Here is a 20,032-nt window from a genome sequence, read left to right as displayed (position 1 = left end):
TTGCCTTCATTACAGCTGTTCACCCCAGGCACCCTAGCTAGCACACTCTTACAGATGATGTACTTTCGGCTGTACCTTGGTTGTTTGGAGGAGATCCCAGTATGCTACACACCTGATGATACATTTTTATATATGAAGCATAAGTTAATTCTTTATTTAAATTCAATTCGATCATTTTAACTTGACGAGCACAACTCACACGATAGTCTTTTATTTTGAAATGCCGATGTCTACACGGTGCTGCTGCTTTCTATCTTCACGCTGTGCTCTGGCGTCAGTGCGTTGTCGTGTCAAATGAGGAAGTGAACACAGATGTGGAGTCGGTAAGACGAAGGGTTCTGTAACTTACTTACTATAAAATAATGTATTAATGATTTAGTTTTTTGGGGGGTTGGGGGAGTTAGTCTCTTGGCTTGTTATCACATTTGATTAATAAACGTCTGTTTTCCCATTGACCTTTAGAGTAAAGTGCATGCGACTCTTGACATATGCACGTAAAATGGAATTAAATTAGATTGTACTTTTATACGTGCGCTCTTAAGGGGTATTTTCCCAAAAGAACATTTTGCCAAGAATTGCAATTACAATTTAAATGGTACTTTCTTTCATAGACATCATCAGTTATGATGTCACCCTGGTTTTAGATTTACGTCATGTATGTTTTATGCGCTATGGCAGTTCAGACTATCATTTATATGTAATGAATGTCTTGAAGATACACACGGACGTTCAAATTTTTTAATATTTATTCTGTCTTCTTTTTCCTTATCCTGTCTTTTATTTGTTCAGGTTGTAAAGCCACTTTGGATGGGAAGCCTCAGTCTGGAATCTTTACTCTTCCTGGTCACATCACAGTGCCATATTGGTCAGAGATGGGACTTCTGAATAAACCTGTATGGGCAGATTGCCTAATTTCTTTATAATATTAATTACGACCAAGTTTCACGCGCACATACCGTATACACACAAACATGGCACCAGTCCCACCTGGCGTTCGTTTCTTGGCATCCTTCAATAGGGAACAATGGTGAGTTTGAACATAATTTATTCATTAACTTAAACATTTACTCAGAAATGAAAATTATGCAGTCCAAGCTGCTTTTCTTCATATAATGAAAGTGAATGTGATCATTTCTGCAAGATTTTTATTGAATGATGTATGTATGGTTTCAATAGACTTGAAATAAAATGCATATCATAAGAGGAGCTTTACCATCTTAAACACTTCTTTGGAGTTTCACAGAAATTTCAAGAAGATGAAAGTCACACAATATAGAGTCATGTATTTGTATCCAACTGTTGTTAGACAGGCTTAGCAAGCAATAGTTTCAGTGTGCTGACTCAGTCGCATTTCTGCTCTATAAATAAAAACATTGGCTAACATCTACATTCACTCCTCCTCATCTATGTTGGTTTACACAGTACAAAAATTACTATCTGAAATAAACAGAGTTGTACTACCAAAGTTTTTGCTTAATGTAGCCTGTACTGGTCTAATAATATAAGCATCAATACTACAGTAAGACTCAACGACAGTACTATGGTCTTTGACATGTATCTGAATGTGTATTTAAATGTCCATAAAACATATTTGGGTATCGTTACATCATTAACCCTAACCGTTTCAAAGTTAGGTTGTGAAAGGACTGGTTTGTAAAGAAACGTCCATCATGATTTATTGTTTTTAAATCATACCACATAATGTTAAGAACATTCTGTGAAAATATAACTTTGATATCTTTAAAGTTGACTGAGTAAGGTCATGTCAAAAATTTAAAAAATGAAGTCAATAAAGTGAAATTGCTCACAAGGGCGGCACAGTGCCTTAGTAGGTAACCCTGTTGCCTCACAGCAAGAAGCTCCGGTTTCCTACCAAAAACATACAAGTTAGGTGAATTGGAGATACCAAATTTTGTAACCCAACTTGTGATTTTCCGATTAATCGTTTTTTAAAACGTGGTCGATTAAAAATCGATTCTCAAATAGCAGAATCGATTTTTTTTCATATTTATTTCTGCAAACATTGAACGGAGGAATGGAAGCATTTTAGATTTCGCAAGCATGACATGTTGTGGCTTTTAATTTCTTTTTATTAATTACCCACTTGTAAACTTCTGTTCACTGTTCTTTTTTTATTAATATAGTATGTGTATTAAATCTTTATTCATTGAGTTGAATCGAGAATCGAGTATAAAAACCTACCTGAGAACCGGAATCGAAAATTTAATCAAGAATCGGAATCGAATCGATTTGATAGCTTGTGAATCGAAATTGAATCGATCTGGAACATCTGAATCGATACCCAGCCCTAGTAACCAGTTCTCGCCATGAATATATCCATAGATGCTAATATGGTGTAAAGAAAAAGAAAGAAAGGAAGGAATTGCTCCCAATCTCATAGTTGGATAATAAGACACTTTTATCCTAAGCGACCTACAAAGCATTACGAGTTAGGCATTTTCTATCTTACGCATTCCCTTGGTTTGAACCCATGACCTTTTGCACTGCTAATGCAATGCACCACCACTGAGCTATTCAGAAGACTTTTTAGCCTGGATTTTACAGACAGAATCACAAATAGTCAATCTCAGTAACAACGTATTTGTTTGCTAGTTAAACAAACAACATTTCTACATTGCATGAGTAGAAATTTCACTGTAAAATGTTCATATTTCCCTGTCCTTCTCATCTAACCTAATTGCGTGTCCTTTATTTGCTTTCTGCAGGTACAAGGCCTTCACGTTTGCTCTCACTTTTCTTCTCTACACAAGTTTCCATCTATCCAGGAAGCCCATCAGCATTGTCAAGGTAACATAACCCAGATTAAAAGACACAAAATAAAACAAAAGCGTGAACTGCAATCGCATATGTGAAACTGCTTTCCCATAACCAATGTGCTTACAGGAACTGTCCACTCCTGTAACATATTAACACATCCGTAATCAAAGTTGCACCAGGAGACAGCCATGGTTTCAGTCATTTCCGTCGTGCAAGACGAAAGTCTTATGTGAAGACAGATATCTCTAAAATCTTGTGCTAAAATCACAATTAAACAAAATATTTCTGATCAACAATTAAACCTGACATCAGCAATGCCATAACTTTTGTTTCTTAAAAGGGACAGGAGGAGGGCGTTGAGTAGGGAGTAGTATGCAGTCTAGTCTCCGTCTCTCCTTTCTTTCTTACTCAACCGGTTTTTGGTGACGCTCTTTGGGTATCAATTTGTAGTGGTAAACCCACTGGTCGGGGGCGGGACTTTGGTTCTTGTTAGGGATTCAGTGCGCTGGCCAGTGATTTATCCTAGTTCTCCCTAAACCAAACTGTGAAGAGTCTATCTTCAAGTAACTCTTCTTTTCTCTCAAACAGGTATTTAGAAATCGTGAAAACTTGTATTTTGTTATAAGCATCTTTTGTATTATTGCATCCCTATGACAAATTGCTTTTATTTTTTCCTAATCTTTGTAAGTCGCTTTGTACAAAAGCGTCAGCTAAATGTAAATGTTCATGATAATCAGACTTTTTCTATGTTTAAATGCTATAATTGGGTCCCCATTGCTTCTATCAACCTAGGAAATGTGTAAAAGATTAACCCAGTAACTTAGTTTTGGTCAAACTTCTCTGCAAGCATGTGAAAAAAATAGGTTATTGAAATGTGGCTCCCCTTGTGATATTAGAAAGGGATCTTATTATAATAATACCACCCCTAATCTGCATTATCCAACCTTATTACACGGCTCTCTGGAATGCTTGATTCTGATTGGTCAGTTGAGACATTTGCAGGTTCGTTCTTTTCAAATAATAACCGCTCCAAAATAATAACGCATAGCCGGACTACTTGCACAGTAAAATTGCTCCGCGCCAATTAAGATTACTGTCTGTTTGGCGCCATCTTGTGACAAACACTCGACAACCAAGACAAGACACAGAGAGCTTACTGAGACTGAACTTGACAAAATAGAGCATGACAGCTACGAAGCCAACACACAAAAAAATACAGAATAGGCATTAAAACTTCTCAAAGACTGGCTAAAAGAGAAAAAATGGAGACAGACAAGTATGAAGCAGAGGATCTTAATAAGGTATTACGATCATTTTATGCATCTGTGCAAAGTTTCGCGGAAGGATAAAATTTTAATTTAAAACAAATATGCCAATAAAATGTTTCAAATTCATATTCATGTCCAGTTTTTTTTCTTATGTGGCAAGTAGCCTTGTAATAAGCGGGATAATGTAGAGGCAGCCGGTAGTTATTGGGAAATAAGCCCCTTCAGTGTGATACAAGACCCTCCGCTTCGCGTCGGGTCCTGATCACACTGTCGGGGCTTATTTCCCAATAACTACCGGCTGCCTCTACATTATCCCTTACATACACTTTAGTTCAGAGAGAGAAAGAGAGAGAAAATAATTGACAGCACAATTGAGTTTTAATTTCAACAATCCACCACCATGGCGATTTGTGTTTGCATTTATCAGCTCATTTGCATTTTTAAGGACACATCCAAAACGTCACATTTTTGCTCACACCTACAAAGTGGCGATTTTAACCTGCTATAATAAATAATCTATATGGTGTTTTGAGCTAAAACTTTACATACATACTCTGGTGACACAAAATATTTATTTTACATAAGTCTTTATTGATTGATGATTGGTTCATTGCATGGAAATCAGCCATCTAACTATGTCAAACTTTTCTTGCACTGTTGCCACAGCCTTGTTAACTTCACCATTTTGTTTGTGGTTCAAGCTGTCAGATATTACTCATTTTCTATTTACGGATGTCTCTGTGATTGACAGCTGTATGTGTTTGTGTGTAGAGCGAGCTGCATAAGAATTGCTCTCTGGTCATGGAGTTATCAACAGAGAGCGGCAACGGTCAGCAGCCTGGACATCACCCAGCAACCTGCAGCTGGAAACCATTCGGTAAGATTGAAGATGACTATGTTTATACTCTTTTCTTTGTGCTCCAGTCAAACTTCAGAACTTGAAAACTGATTCACTTTAAATTCACAAGTTTTGAATTTGAATTAAAGTGGTCACACTTATTAGATGTTAACAGGAGGAGAAATTTACAGATTTTTACATAGTCATAAAACCTTAATTTGGGCCCTGTTTGCACCTGGTCACAAGTGAACAACACTAAATACAGGTGTAAATGAGATGTAAAACGTTTTGAGCTTGTTCACTTTCAACCATATTCAAATGTAGTTATGTACAGTTGTGGACAAAAATATTAGCCCCCTTGGTAAATATAAGCAAAGAAAGCTGTGGAAATAAATACACAATGTTTCTCAAAAATTAACGTATACACTTGTAGCAGCCATATACATTTTCAAAATGGTATTTTGCTTGTGTAAATTGAGATTATAACTCCAGTTTTGTAAGATACCTTAATTCAAATTCAAGGATTGAATTAAAAGTCATTCTTGTTCAGTTCTGAATAGCACACATTCCTAGTATGCTTTTTAACTCTGCTAAACACAGCTTTTCTCTTTTTCTACAGTCTATTCTTTTCATTCTTTTAATATTCTAAGAAATCTAATTTTCTGTCTTCATGAACCGTGATTGAACATTTTACGTCTCTGTATTTAATCCTATAGATAGAAGTAACTATAAACAGTTACTTGGTGCAATGGATTACTCTTTCCTGTGTGCTTATGCTATAGGCATGTATCTCAGGTAAGAACAGACCCTAAACACTAACCACCTAACTCACAGCATACTAAGAAAAATTCAGCGAGACAAAACTTTAACTATAAACCAACAGCTTCAGACCATTTGATCACATTGTCCATTGTTGCTAAATGGATTAAAGTTGAATGGATAAAAACTGAAAAATATTTAATTATTTTTCTTGTATGCACCAGTATAAAATAGATATTATTAAACAGAAATGGTCATCTATTTTTGCTAAAATAGATAAGTAAGAAATAAATAAAGGAAGTTCCTGTGTGGAATTCTTTAACATCTTTAGTGATGATGCAGATTTGTTTAAACTGATTTTTGATCCTGTCTGTGAAAACCCGGCTTAAGCCGTTTTTTTGTGATTTACTGTTTTCTACATAAAATCATCCTAGATAATGTAAAAAGCATTTTGTGAAAACGTATAGTAAGGTCATATCAAAGATATGTGAAATCAATTATTAAAATTAAGCTTTTATTCTCATATTTAGATTATGAGACTTGAACCTGGATTTCACAGATATTGTCACAAAATAAATACAAATAATTTTATTCATTTCCATAGGGTGTCACAGGATGACATTTTTGTAGGCCAACCCCCTAAAGTTTAGCGGTTCCCTCGCTAAAAAGTCCATTCATTTTTCCCATAGACTTTTGTATTATCACTTTGTGTTCAACTAAAGTTTATGATACTTACACGTATTGTCCAACAAGTACATCACTTGTCAGTCAAAGATGAACACAAGTCTAAATGCATTGGGGTTAATGATGTGACGCTAATTATTTCGTCTCCGTATGGTTCAATTAAATATAAAAGGGTTAAAATTTCAAAATAAATTTGCAGATTACCTGCATACATTCTCTTTTTTTAAGAACCAAGTCAAAAATCTCTTGTTTTATTTCATTTTGCCAAAACAATTGGGGGATAATTGCAAAAATGTCAATGTGGTGTAACCGTTCTTTGTCAATTTGTGTAACTATTTTTTTTTTATGAAAATATAAATATATTCATAAAAAAATGTGTAATCATCTATTTTAGCGTAATATGATTTTTTTTACATACATTTTTACATCATTTGTCAAAGATTATTTCATGCCATCAAGGTAGATAAAATATTTTATATTTCTCATTCTTTAGCGCAATTGGCGGTTACACCATTTCACATTTTCAGGTTCATTAGATCTTAACTTTCACAAAAATGGTGCAAATGTATTTTTTTATTGCATAAAATTTACATATATGCACTATGTGCATTGAAATAAACCTGATGCATGCTTTTTTGAATTTCTCATATTCACTTCAAAATTCATAAAAGTTGTGTTCATCTGTAAAGATTATCTTGTTGTACAAAGCTGGTAAGTGCCATAAACCTTTGTTGATTTTTTGCAATAATCCAAAAGTCTATGTGAAAAATGACTGAGCTTTTTAGTGTAGGTTGGCCAAAAAAATGTCATCCCTACGGCACAATTGTGATAATGTTGCTTAATATTGTGTATTAGTTTTATTTTTAATATTGAAAAAGGGTCATTTTCAGGATCAATTGTATATGAGTAAAACAATCATTCTGTCTTTCTAAGTGGAATCATTGGAGAGCGTTTACCCATTCGTCTGTACCTGACTGTGGGCATGTTGGCCAGTGGCCTTTTCACCTCACTGTTTGGACTGGGATACATCTATGACATCCATAACCTTGGATTCTATATATTTGTTCAGGTGAGAATCTTGGGCTTTTATGTGTAGTTTATCTTTTGCTTTTTTGTAAACCCAGGGTTACACAACCCTTCTCTATAGAGCACAGTTAGCACTGCTTTTTGGGGGTCAATAATTGCCACAGTGCTTGTATTATTAAATATTCCTGTGCTTTGTAAAGCCTCAGATTGTTATAACAAATATAATGACTTTTGTGTGCCTACAGGTGGTCAACGGTTTGGTTCAGACCACTGGTTGGCCTAGTGTTGTCACTTGCATCGGTAACTGGTTTGGCAAAGGCAGGTAAGAGGCATTGTACACCTAGATCCTTTATTCCCCATTGATTGTTTATCCACATCTCTTTTATCTACTTTAAATGTGTAACAAATCTGTTAGTGGCGCATTAACAGATGTTAAATAATATGTTTATGTTTTTTAGGAGAGGCCTCATCATGGGTCTGTGGAACTCGCACACGTCAGTGGGGAACATTTTGGGTTCCTTGATTGCCGGATATTACGTGTCCTCTAACTGGGGTTTGTCTTTCATTATCCCTGGAGTTATCATTGCTGCCATGGGGATCGTCTGCTTCTTCTTTTTAATCGAGCGTAAGTGTTTTGAACATCTGATCAGGTCTTTATTCTCAGGTTGCCAGACAATATGCATATTTTATGTCGGAGACATGAGCTGTAGCGCTGTGGCACTTTTATGCAATTGAGATATGACTTGTGATATCCTCCACTGTGTACCGTATGCATGTATGTGTATGCATTTTTTATAATTATTGTTTATTAGATGGCTCTTTGAAATACTTCTAATTTGTCAGCCACAACACATAGTTTCACACATAAACACAATACCTAACTTTGGTTCGGGGTCATGGTCACTCTATTGGGGTTTATATAAGCAAACAAACTTTATTGTTTTATTATGAAGTTACAGTATACACCCTCTGCATTATTCATCTGTGAAAGTGTATGTGGGTGCAGATGTATCGTAGCAGCATTTGAAGTGTTCTTGTTTCTTTGATGAGCTCTTATTTTGTATGAATCCCTCTGTATCTTCAGACCCTAATGATCTCAAGACTGCCTGTGCCCAGACCTCAGCTCCAAGTAATCAGGTAAATCCACTGCATTATGTATATATTCTGTATTATGTATATAAGTCTTTGTCACTTTCACATTAGTTATTATGTTTCCTTTCGGGTCTGAGAGTTAAATAACATCACTGCTTATGACGCATTCGTGCGCTGATGCAGTCGCTATGACGACGCCCGAGTCTCAGTATAGCGAGAGGTGCTTATCCATTGCCGAGAGAGTTGAGATTTGATTTTGATCCAGGAGCAGTGGTTAATCAAAAGCGACAGAGACATTTGTGATGGAGAAAGAGGTTGATAGCTGCAGAAAATGTAGATTGACGCCCCTTGTCCTTATTTTGACTGCGTGTGGAGGATGCATTCATTAATATTCAAGAGGAACTTCAAACACTGCAGATGGCTGATGCATAATTCTTGATTGTTTTTATATTGTTTAGCTTAATACCTTTTGAATTGTTTCTAAAGGATCCTTAAATATTCATAGCGGTTAATTAATTACAATTAACTGGAGGTGTTACGTCTGAATATTTTGGTCTAGGGTTGGAAGGGGTTGCTTGAAACATGATCATTTTTTTAATGTTTTGGTCAATGCATAATTTAGCACTTCCATTGTAGTATTTAACTCTTTCCCTGCCATCGTTTTTTTTCTTAAGTTGCCATTCAGCGGCATCATTTTTTGTGATTTTTCAAGTTTAATGCCTTCCAAAAAAAATTCTTCTTTAAATATATAATCATACAATATATCAAATGAAAGAACAGACCCTCTGCTTTCAAACAAAAAGCGTTTCATCCCACCTTCATTTGTTCTCTTTTTATCATTTCTCAAATATGTGTAAGGTTTCTTCAAAAATACCAAATTTTGGGCAAAAAGCTGTTATAATTGCATTTTTGTAAAGGACTTTTGTTAAAGAACAGATTCAAAATGATAATCAAAGCATACACATAGTTTTTACTGTTTATGAATCCATGGATACTTTTTTATGAGTTTCATGTTTTATGAGTTTCGTAAGAGCACCACCTAGTGGATAATAGTGAAAATATGGATTACCATCAACACTCGTCATTGGCAGGAAAGCGTTTTCTCTTAACAAGATAACTCATCAATGGTGGGGAAAGAGTTAAGAGACTATAGTTATTTCTGAATACTACAATAATAATAAAATAAATATAAATATTATTAGTAATAATTGAATCATTTAAATCATGCGGGATGCATCCCTCACAGCATATATTTTCAAACTAGCTTTTGTTCTCAGTATTTGTTTTTCTCATAGACTCTATAAAACAATTCACATAGTGTCCGTGACATCCCCGCAGGTTTCTGAAGAGCATTTTTGAAGCCCAAAGTGGCTGGAGCCATCAGTCGCCATCTTGGCAGCTCCTCACATTTTGTGTCACTCCCTGTTAACCGAAAATGGGCAAAGAGGTGGAAGATGTTGCTAAAACCACACCTAGCTTAACGTTAGCAACAGCAGCGCCAATCCACCTGTCACTCAAGTGGCCACGCCCCAATTATGCTGAAACTTCAAAGGTGTAGCGGAGGATTTTCTCAAATTTTAGAAAAAAACCGCCTTCTCCACTTTTTTAAAAATGCAATTGCGCAATACTCCTGATTGACAACTAGGAGGACCAATAGTCTTGATGATCCACCCGGAAAATGAAAATCCTCCACAATGCCTTTAAGGGGGCGTGTACACCAAAGCGTTTAAATGTGGCTTAAAAAGCCAGGCGGACGCTGACTGTAGGCGCTTGCCTTTGTTTTTCAGCTGAATGCTTTGGTGGCTATGATACTTCTGCTTCGTTGATAAGTCGTTGAACAATGCGCCGGTTTGTTGTTGTAATATTTGTCCCAACACCCTCCTCCACTGTGATTGGATGGCCGAGTGAGTAGTAGTGACATTGACGAGCTGAGCGTTTCATCCAAAGTTGAGCATGCTCAGCGGAATAAAGGCTTTATATAATTTATCGGATAAGTTACACAAAAATGTATCCCGAAGGGCAAAATTAGCTTTGTAGACCAAAACACTCTTTGTACCAGTCATATACTTTTTTTTCTGCTGTAAAGTTTGCCTAACATGGGCGGTATATGGGATTGACTCCCTTTTGGAGCCTGTCTATTGTGGCCAGTCGTTTTCCCTGTTGGTTTCAAGAGACAGATTGGTTGTTTTCTGGCAAAAAGTGTGAACTTTGTGTTTTTTCTCAGAAACGAAGCGGTGAGAATGGACATAAAGACCTCTACCTGCATTACAAGCAAGGAGCTAAAACACAGGTTAGCCTCTCTGCCTACCTTTCTCAGTCACTCCCTTAAAATGATTATCATATTTGGTGGTGATTTGATCCCATCTCTGCGGTTGTTTTGTTAGAGCTGGGATACAGAGCTTCTGCTCGGACAGGAGAGCATTGGGGTGTGCGTTCCTGTACAGCAAGTCGTGGTGGTAAAGAGTGAGGCAGAACCATCAGCCATCAGCTTCATGGGGGCTTTACGAATTCCTGTGAGTGTCATCCATTTATCTGTTTATTTTATTTTTTAACTTGGTCCATCAGTCTAATGTTTAGAGCGTATGACTGAAGTTTGTCCTGGGGTGTGTTTGCAGGGCGTAGTGGAGTTCTCTCTGTGTTTGCTGTTTGCCAAGTTGGTCAGTTATACCTTCCTTTTCTGGCTTCCTCTTTACATCACCAAAGCAGGTAACACCATCCCACACACTTCAGACATTCACATGGTCATTGTCAGACATTCACGTTGAGCCTTAAATACTTTTCATTTTGAAATTCTGGAATTTAGACTAACACACATTTCCTGTTTTTCAGCTCGACTTGATGCCAAGAAAGCAGGAGATTTGTCAACTCTATTTGATGTGGGAGGCATTGTTGGTATGCAAAGTTATTAGTTCTTTTGTTTGTAGTGTTTAACACAAGGTGTGGGCAGTTTGACCGCACCTTATGTTACCTAATAAACATGTCCCAGTCTGTGTAAGTTTATTATGTGTACTGTTAAACAAATAATACAGCAAATCTAAGACAGCGAAGGCATCCTATTTTATAATGCTGCACAGTATATACTGCATACCACCCAGACTTATTTACACAACTTTTTGTGTTTAGGAGGCGTCCTGGCAGGAGTGATCTCTGATAAGTTGGGAAAGAGGGCCACCACATGTGCCATCATGCTTCTACTAGCTGCGCCTACAGTATGGATATATTTATTTATTATACAGATGCATAAACATGTACATGTATGCTTTTGGCAGATGATTTTATCCAAAGTGACTTACCAAGCATTTAAACGAACACTCCACTTTTTTTGAAAATATGCTCATTTTCCAGCTCCCCTAGAGTGAAACATTTGAGTTTTAATCCATTCGGCCGATCTCCGGGTACCACTTTTAGCATAGCTTAGCATAATGCATTGAATCTGATTAGACCGTTAGCATTGGGCAAAAAAATGAACAAAGTGTTTAGATATTTTTCCTATTTAAAACTTTACTTTTCTGTAGTTACATCGTGTACTATTACAGACGGAAAATTAAAAGTTGTGATTTTCTATGCAGATATAGCTAGGAACTATACTCTCATTCTGGTGTAATAATCAAGGACTTTGCTGCCATAACATGCCTGCAGCAGGCGCAATGATATTTCGCAGCACCTGAAAATAGTCCCCTTGGTAACTTTCAGTAGCAGTGGACTAAAAATCTAATGTTTTACTCTAGGGGAGCTGGAAAAGGAGCATATTTTCATAAAAAGTGCAGTGTCCCTTTAAGATACATTTCATCAGTAGGCTATGTGTGTTGTAGGCCAGGGGTTTTCAAACTTTTTGTGTGTGCGGACCACTATTTGTAATCAAGAATTTTCGCGGACCACCTCATAATACTCATAATAAAATATGTCTACACAAAGTCCTGAATTTATCTGCACCTCTAACTAAATAGGCTTACTAGCACTAAAACTATTAACTGGTCATCACATCAGTACAACAGATTCTTAAAACATATTCTTAAAAAAATATATTTTATATTTTATTTTGGCTTTACACGGACCACCTGCAATACCCTCACGGACCACTAGTGGTCCACGGACCACAGTTTGGGAATGGCCATTGTAGGCTATAAGATTTGTGCTGCTAATGCAATGCTTTGCTAGCTAAGCTACAGAAGTAATGCTTAAAAAATTACCTATATTGTGTCAGTTCTCTTAGCATTGACTGTGGTATGTTTCTTCCTCTTTTTTTTAAGCTGTATGGCTTCTCTATGATGAGTCAGTTTGGCTTTGGTCCCACTATAGGTATGAAATCATAATTTTGGCTTTAAATACGAGCATTTGACCCCTGTTGTTTTACTTGATTGATGTGTTCAAATGAATTGATTAATGAGAGATGCTGCTTTAGATTTTATCAAATGAAAACAGGATAAATAATGACAAATTTTTTCTGATATTTATGTTATTTTCTATAAAGCGATGCTGCTGGTGTGTGGAGGATTAGTCAATGGACCATATGCTCTCATTACAACAGCTGTCTCTGCTGATCTTGTAAGTATACCTGTGTGCAAATACCAACAATCCTTTTTTTATTTCTAATATCCAAACTCAAAAACACAAAGGTGACTATGCAGTTCCTCCAGAAAAACGCGATAATGCGATCGCATGACTCAATGTATAATCAGCCAAAGTCTACATATTTATGCAGGGGCCACATTTTTTCAAATACGGCGCACTTTCGCAGCATAAATTGCAGATTTCAGTGCGCAAAATATGCAGGGCTTGCATGATTTCATAAACACCACATTTTAATAGCCAAAATCACATATATCTTTATGATTATCAACGTTATGAAGTGATGTGATTATGTGACATGAACATCATTGAAAAGCTGCAAACAGTTTTTGCAAGTTCTCACAGTTTTTGCAAGTTCCCGCAATTTCATTGCATAAAATTGCATAAATATCCCACATTGTGTGATTTAAAAATGATGTATGTTATGGTCCAAGTCTCTAATTATTTCAAACATTAAGACATTTGTGCATTCAGATCAAAAGGCTTTGATGTTAGTAAAAACATTTCAGTGAAGTGACTCTTAACTTTCAAAATGTAAGAGCTAATTCACGTTTTGATGTTTTGTTTTATTAACAACTAGGGCACACACAAGAGTCTAAAGGGCAATGCCAGGGCTCTCTCAACAGTTACCGCTATTATAGATGGGACTGGATCAGTTGGTAAGCACTTTGTTACTGACCTATCATCAATCCACCAAGTAGTATTGTGATATATTTGTTTCAGTCTCAGGCATTTCATTCCTGTATCTTTAATGTTACACAGGTGCTGCTATTGGACCTTTGCTGGCCGGGCTGTTGTCATCAGGAGGATGGAATCGAGTCTTTTACATGCTCATGACTGCTGACTTTTTTGCACTTTTGGTGAGCTTAAACTTGTGCTGATTGTGTTTTACAAGAATAGTGGTAATACTTTACATTAGGGTTCCATTTGGCCGCATTCGGGACAGTTTCACATTCATTATCATGAGACGTGTTTCCTGTGATAATGAATGCGACACTGGCCAGCTTGTCCGTAAACTACGGCTTTGTGTGGTAAATGCCGCTCCATCTGAAAGCAGGTAATTTACTACTAATCTAGGAACCGGCTTTACTGACGTGATGCAGCTGTGACAACCGCATGCGATTTATCGTGCAGCCCTACCGCATTAGTTGAAGGGATACTCCAGCCCTATCAAAATTACATCATGTCTTGTCAATCCACATCACTGAATCCATTGAATTACATAAATACAGGAGCAGCATATAGCGGACTCTCGCACCTGTAGCGGGAATGTTGTCTCTTGGTTCATATATCAAAATGACTTCATACTGATTTACAAGTCGCGCCTGACTAGAAGCCGCATTACCAGCCGAACTATGAAAAAAGTGTGACTTATTGTTCGTAAAATACGGTAGTATTGATATTTGGCTGGAGTATCGCTTTAAATATGTTAGTTAACATGAGCTTACAATTAACAATACTTCTACAATATTTATTAACCATAGTGCATATTACTTTTAAATTTTACTTTTACATTTTTTGAACAAAACATAGTTCTTAATTAATAAATAATCAAGTAGAGAAATTGAATAACACTTTACAATAAGATTGTATTTGTTAAGTAAGGGATAATTATAGGCAACTGGTTGTTATTGCAGAAATAAGTGAAGCGGTGGGTCTTGTATCACACTAAAGGGGCTTATTTCACGATAACAAACGACTGCGTGTACATTATCCCATTTATTACATGGCTATTTACCTTATAAATATGGTAAGGATAAGGAACATTAAATATAGATTTGAAATATTTTATTCTCTCCTTTTTAATGAAGATCGTTACTTTTAGGTTTCAAGATAAGACAAGACGTTTAAATATCACGAACACGCTATTTGGTTTATTCATTTGAAAATATAATATCGTATATGTTATTAAAAGTCATATTTCTATTTTATTTTTGTGTTATGTTAGACTGTCCCTGTCAAAATGATTTGCAGCATTCGGGTTACCATGTGATTTATTAGTTTTGAACGGATGTTATTTGAGAATAACAAACCTGCAAATGTCGCAGCTGGCCAATCAGAAACAAGCATTCCAATTACATTAGTAATTGCATTGGCTAACATAAACTAACAATGAGCAGTAGTTTATCAGCATTTATTAATCTTTGTTAGTTTGTGCCAATACAATTATTCATGTTAGTTCATTGTTCAACAAATGCAACTTCTTATTTTAGAAATGTATTAGTAAAGAGTTGTTTATGTTAGCTAATAGATTAACTTATGTTAACAAATACACCCTTACTGTAAGGTGTTACTGTACAGTTTGTTTTTGTATTTACTAAATTTAACAAACAGTTCATGTTAATTTAATGTTAAGGAATGAGACCTTGTTGCAAAGTGTTACAAGTAAGGATGCATAACGATTAATCGCGATAATCTATAGCATAATAAAAGTTTTTGTTTACATCATATATGTGTGTGTGTGTGTGTGTGTGAACTGTGTATAATAATTATATATATATATATGCACACATGCAAAAATTAGGGATGCACCGATACTGGTATCGGCCTCGATACCACATTTTCTAAAGTACTCGTTAAAAGTCCCCCGATACCTGGAATCGATACCACGGTTTGAGAAATGTCTATGTTTGAGCGCCGTGTAAAGGGTTAATGCCTCTTGTGTTGTCCAAAGAGGCAGAGTTTACAACAAACTGGAAAACTAGTCCTTTGTTTTTTTGTTAAATTATATGACTAAAGCTCTTACCTGTAAATTTAAATCATGTTTTTTATTAAGTACTCTGTATTGGTATCGGCAAGTACTGAAATGCAAGTACTTGTACTCGTACTCGTATTCCAAAAAAGTGGTATTGGTGCATCCCTAAAATATATATATATAAATATATATATATAACATATTTATATATAATATAAATTATACATAAATATAGAAATGTATATACACATGTAATTATACACAGTTCACACACACACATATATGATGTAAACAAAAACTTCTATTCTAATATAGATTCATCGTGATTAATTCTTATGCATCCCTAGAGTAGTTTTTATGTGGGTAAATAAACATCAATCATGTAACCCATATGCAGTTATTTTTCTAGAGAACAAAACTTCATGCACTAAATAAAGCACCGTAAAAGAAGTCCATATAACTCATGAAGTCACGCCTAGCCATAATAGCATAGTATTTGATGTTGTACTGGCCACTAAATTTTATGCTTTGTTTCCTAGCTGTTGCTGAGACTTGTAATGAAGGAGTTTCGCTCAAACAAGAACCGTACAGGAGTTGCTGTGGAGTAAGTGATGCCATTTTTCTGTCCTTAATTATTTGGTTACTGTAATCACCACTGTATGCATGCAAAAGCAATGCATTACTCTAATTGAAGTGTCTATTTTGGTTTTTAGATTTAAAGAACACTGAGTACTTAGCTCTGGGCGAGTGTAAAGTCATCAGTTATCCGACCACTTCTGGAGCACAACTTGAGTTTGGACCAAAACTTGACTGAAACCTGCGCTTAGTTTTCTGGGTTTGGTTTTGAAATGGACAGTACAAAGAGATGTTTTATTCCCTTTTCCAGATGAGTAAATATCTGACAGCTAAATAGCTTAGAGGAAGTATTTTCATAATATAGGATATTTTTCATATGGTTTGAAGCTTTACGTTGTCTTTTGAAGGGTAACCCTGAACACATGTACAGTACATGACTTGAAGAGTCAAGTTAAAAAACGCACACTTGCACAAATAAAGGTAGCCCCACCCCTTTTCTGGTAACAAGGGGAATCTAAAATAAAGTGTCATTTCTACTCCTAGAAAATGGACCACTGCCAGGCACTTAGTTTAAATAGAAATTCATTATGCCTTTTTATCAGTAAAGCCAGTGGAGCGAATATTGTCAGTTTTCGGCTAAATCTATAATGTATTTATCTTCCTTTCTACAAACCAAAGCCAATCTTTTAGTTGTTATAAACGTCAATTTATTGTATGTTTGAACCTGTGTCATAGTACATAGATGCAAAATGTTCTTATCCTGTGTTTGTATATAGATGATCCACTTCAATCTGTCATTTGATTTGTTCACTTTGCCAGATTTTTTTCCTGTTTATTTAATTTATATTTATTTATTTCTGTTGTCAGTCTTTTACTGCAGACCTGTGACTTGAATATTGTGCAAGATCCGTTTATGAAGGAAAGTTTGTGAGTTCGAAAAACACACTTTCGGTCCTTTGAATATATTTATCTGTTCAAAGTTCGATTTGCTTTCAAATGAATTATAGAAATCAAAGCACCTCTATCGGTGAGTGATTTGCTATTTGATCTGTATATACTGTATATATACATACACACTACCAGCATCAAAGTGAACATTATCTTTCATTCTGTCTGTGTGAAATAAACCTGTGTAAAACCCTGTTGACAGGATTTAATGTGTTACTGTATGAATAGTTCAATTGTATTTTTAAATGTTCAGGGTAATGTAGGATTTTTGCTAGATGCACATGCAGATGTCTGTTTTTAAGCTGGACCTCTTATATAACCATATGTTCCACATGTGTGCATCTGTCCTTATAGGACAACACACTCTAGATAATTGAATTTATCTGTATAATGTATGGAAAGTACTGTGGTGTAATGAGATACGAAAAACATTGTGCCTTTTTCTGTTTCCTTTCTTCTGTATGTCTTTCGGGTGTTTTAAATTATTATCAGCTGCTTTACAGAATCCCATGTGACAAACAGAGGTTTGGGAATTATCTGTTTATGTTGCAATGTATATATAGAGGCCATTTTGAATAAAGCAATCAAAAACAGAAATACTTCTTTCTTTTTCCATGGCTTCTGCAGTCTGTTTGCATTTTAGTGTTATATTATTTTGTTCTACTGGAAATGAGTGTCTGAGATATTATACATCCATACAGATATTGGACTTTTCTTAAAAGGATAGTTTACCATTTGCACACCCTAAAGTTGTTCCAAACCTGTATACATTTCTTTGTTTGGCTGAACACAAATGAAGATATTTTAAAATGTGTTTGTGACCAAGCAGATCTGGGGCACCATTGACTTCCACAGTAGGAAAAAATGTATACTATGGAAATGAATGGTGCCCAAGATCTGTTTATTTATTAACATTTTTCAAAATATCTTACTTTGTGTTCAGCAGAACAAAGAAATGCATACAGGTTTAGAAAGACAACTTGAGGTTGAGTGGGCTAAATGATGACATAAGTTAAGTTTTTTCGATGAGGGCTTGGAGTGTCCGGTGAACGTGATTTCACCAAGTAAGATGTGATCCTGGATCAACATCATTGTTGGTCCTGGATCAACATTTTCATTAACCAATCAGATTGCCGGATTAGTGTGTATGTTAGATTTAGGTTTAGGATTGGGTTAGGGGCTTTTAAGAAATACTCCTCAAACTATTATTTCACACTAATTTGAGGGTTCAAGAATGGTTAGGGTTTGAGCTAAGGGTAGGTTGGGGTATCTTTGATTAAAACGTTGATCCAGGGTCAACAAAAAATGTTGATCCAGGATCACAACTTACTTGGTGAAATCACATGTGCAGGTGACACACAGAAAACTGGTAGCAGCCAATAGATGAGAATAAAAAGACGATCATGCCTTACATGATTTAAATATGTATTTTAAGCACGCTTCATTGTTTAGGTCTTTATGAAAGTTTTTTTTATTTATCAGAGGGAATCACATGGTCACCATGAATGATTTGGAGGCACTCAACTCAACTGTTTATTTTGCTACTTCACCACCCAAACAGCCCAAATGTATTCTGTCGTCACATCTCTGAGCAATTCTGAATCCCAATGTTCTGGTCAAACTTCATTAGATTAATAATAAATGATTTACTCAATGACGAGCATCAACAGCATTGGTAATAGTGATCTTCAGTAAGGCTCACCTGGAAATGGATAGTTATCTTTCATAAGAGTGTCGAATTGTGTTATTTTTTTACATTTTAATTTTTTGTTTTGATTGGGCAATCTATCTACTCATGATATAAAAAAGAAAGAGACAATAAGTAAAAAAGGTGTGCCTTTAGGTGAATGGTGAAAACTTCGAAAAAGTGATAGGTGATTGACTTCTTGGGCGCTGCGGAGAACGATCGGTAAATGACGTCAGAGCTCCACGAGAGCGATTGTGCACTGGTCTCGTAACGGTCTCGCGTTATTTTGATGTCGTGTTCTGTTGAGGCTGCGCAGCACTGCGGAGGAGCGCGGGTTTGGAATCAGCCTCCAGAACAAATTAAAATTACCCAGAAGAGTCGACTGTCCGAGGTAAAGAGTCTGCATCAAGTCTGTTGATGTGTTTATTACCAGGCTTACATTCAGTGCACTTTGTTGGGGTTTCAGTGCGGATGAGGATGAGTTTAGTTCAGTTCAGTTCAGTTCATGGTTTGTTTCTTTTGTTTGTTTAGGTTTGTGTTTGTATTTATTTGTAAAAATGTATAATTTTGTTGTTCGTGTGTTTTACCGTTGTCCGCTACGGTGTCACTGCAAAACAAATCATTCAATCATCTGCTTTTGAGTGTGGTGATGAACGTTCTTTGTTTATATTCCTATTATTACAAAGTGAATGCACATTCTAGCTTTTCTAGCATTTTAGTTTATTATAACGGAATTTTAACGTCAAAGTCCGCCAAAGTGATGGACAATGGAAATGTCCAATAATGCATAATATCTGAGTTCATGAGGTTTGGCACCCTGTGCTTTGATATTGAATCATGCAGGCGCCCCTGATATTTGTAAGTATGTAATAATTGTCTTATTTATTGATTATAATTGTATTGGCAAACAATCAAAGGGATTGCAACAGAAGAAAAAAGGTGGAAAGTGAAATATGGGCAGAATATAAAAATAACACATTTGTTGATACATTTGTTTTAGTGAAACTAGTAGTGAAACGAAGAGAACTACATGATGTCTCTTTAGTCAGCCCCGTTTCATTTCACACGGTGAGAAAGTCCCTCAGCCTCTCCATCCTCGCGCGTCCTTGTGC

At 35.9% G+C, this 20,032-nt stretch overlaps 1 protein-coding gene across 1 annotated transcript; it reads left to right on the top strand.

The window, feature by feature from the left end:
- Positions 1-223: 223 nt before the first annotated feature.
- On the top strand, positions 224-17,824 carry slc37a1 (solute carrier family 37 member 1). The gene is made up of 20 exons (XM_065292998.1): positions 224-323; positions 790-1,027; positions 2,727-2,808; positions 4,818-4,923; positions 5,601-5,679; positions 7,261-7,396; positions 7,599-7,675; positions 7,812-7,978; positions 8,438-8,490; positions 10,670-10,735; positions 10,830-10,958; positions 11,061-11,151; positions 11,275-11,337; positions 11,569-11,654; positions 12,696-12,744; positions 12,917-12,990; positions 13,595-13,673; positions 13,777-13,874; positions 16,249-16,313; positions 16,423-17,824. The coding sequence occupies exons 2-20, from the start codon at positions 972-974 to the stop codon at positions 16,436-16,438; spliced, it is 1,572 nt and encodes a 523-aa protein (XP_065149070.1). The 5' UTR covers positions 224-323; positions 790-971; the 3' UTR covers positions 16,439-17,824.
- The last annotated feature ends 2,208 nt before the right edge of the window (positions 17,825-20,032 follow it).

This window comes from Paramisgurnus dabryanus, chromosome 15 (assembly GCF_030506205.2).
Source record: "Paramisgurnus dabryanus chromosome 15, PD_genome_1.1, whole genome shotgun sequence".
Taxonomy (NCBI): domain Eukaryota; kingdom Metazoa; phylum Chordata; class Actinopteri; order Cypriniformes; family Cobitidae; genus Paramisgurnus; species Paramisgurnus dabryanus.
The sequence above is the reverse complement of the archived record's forward strand: the minus strand, read 5'-3'. Positions and strand labels throughout refer to the sequence as shown.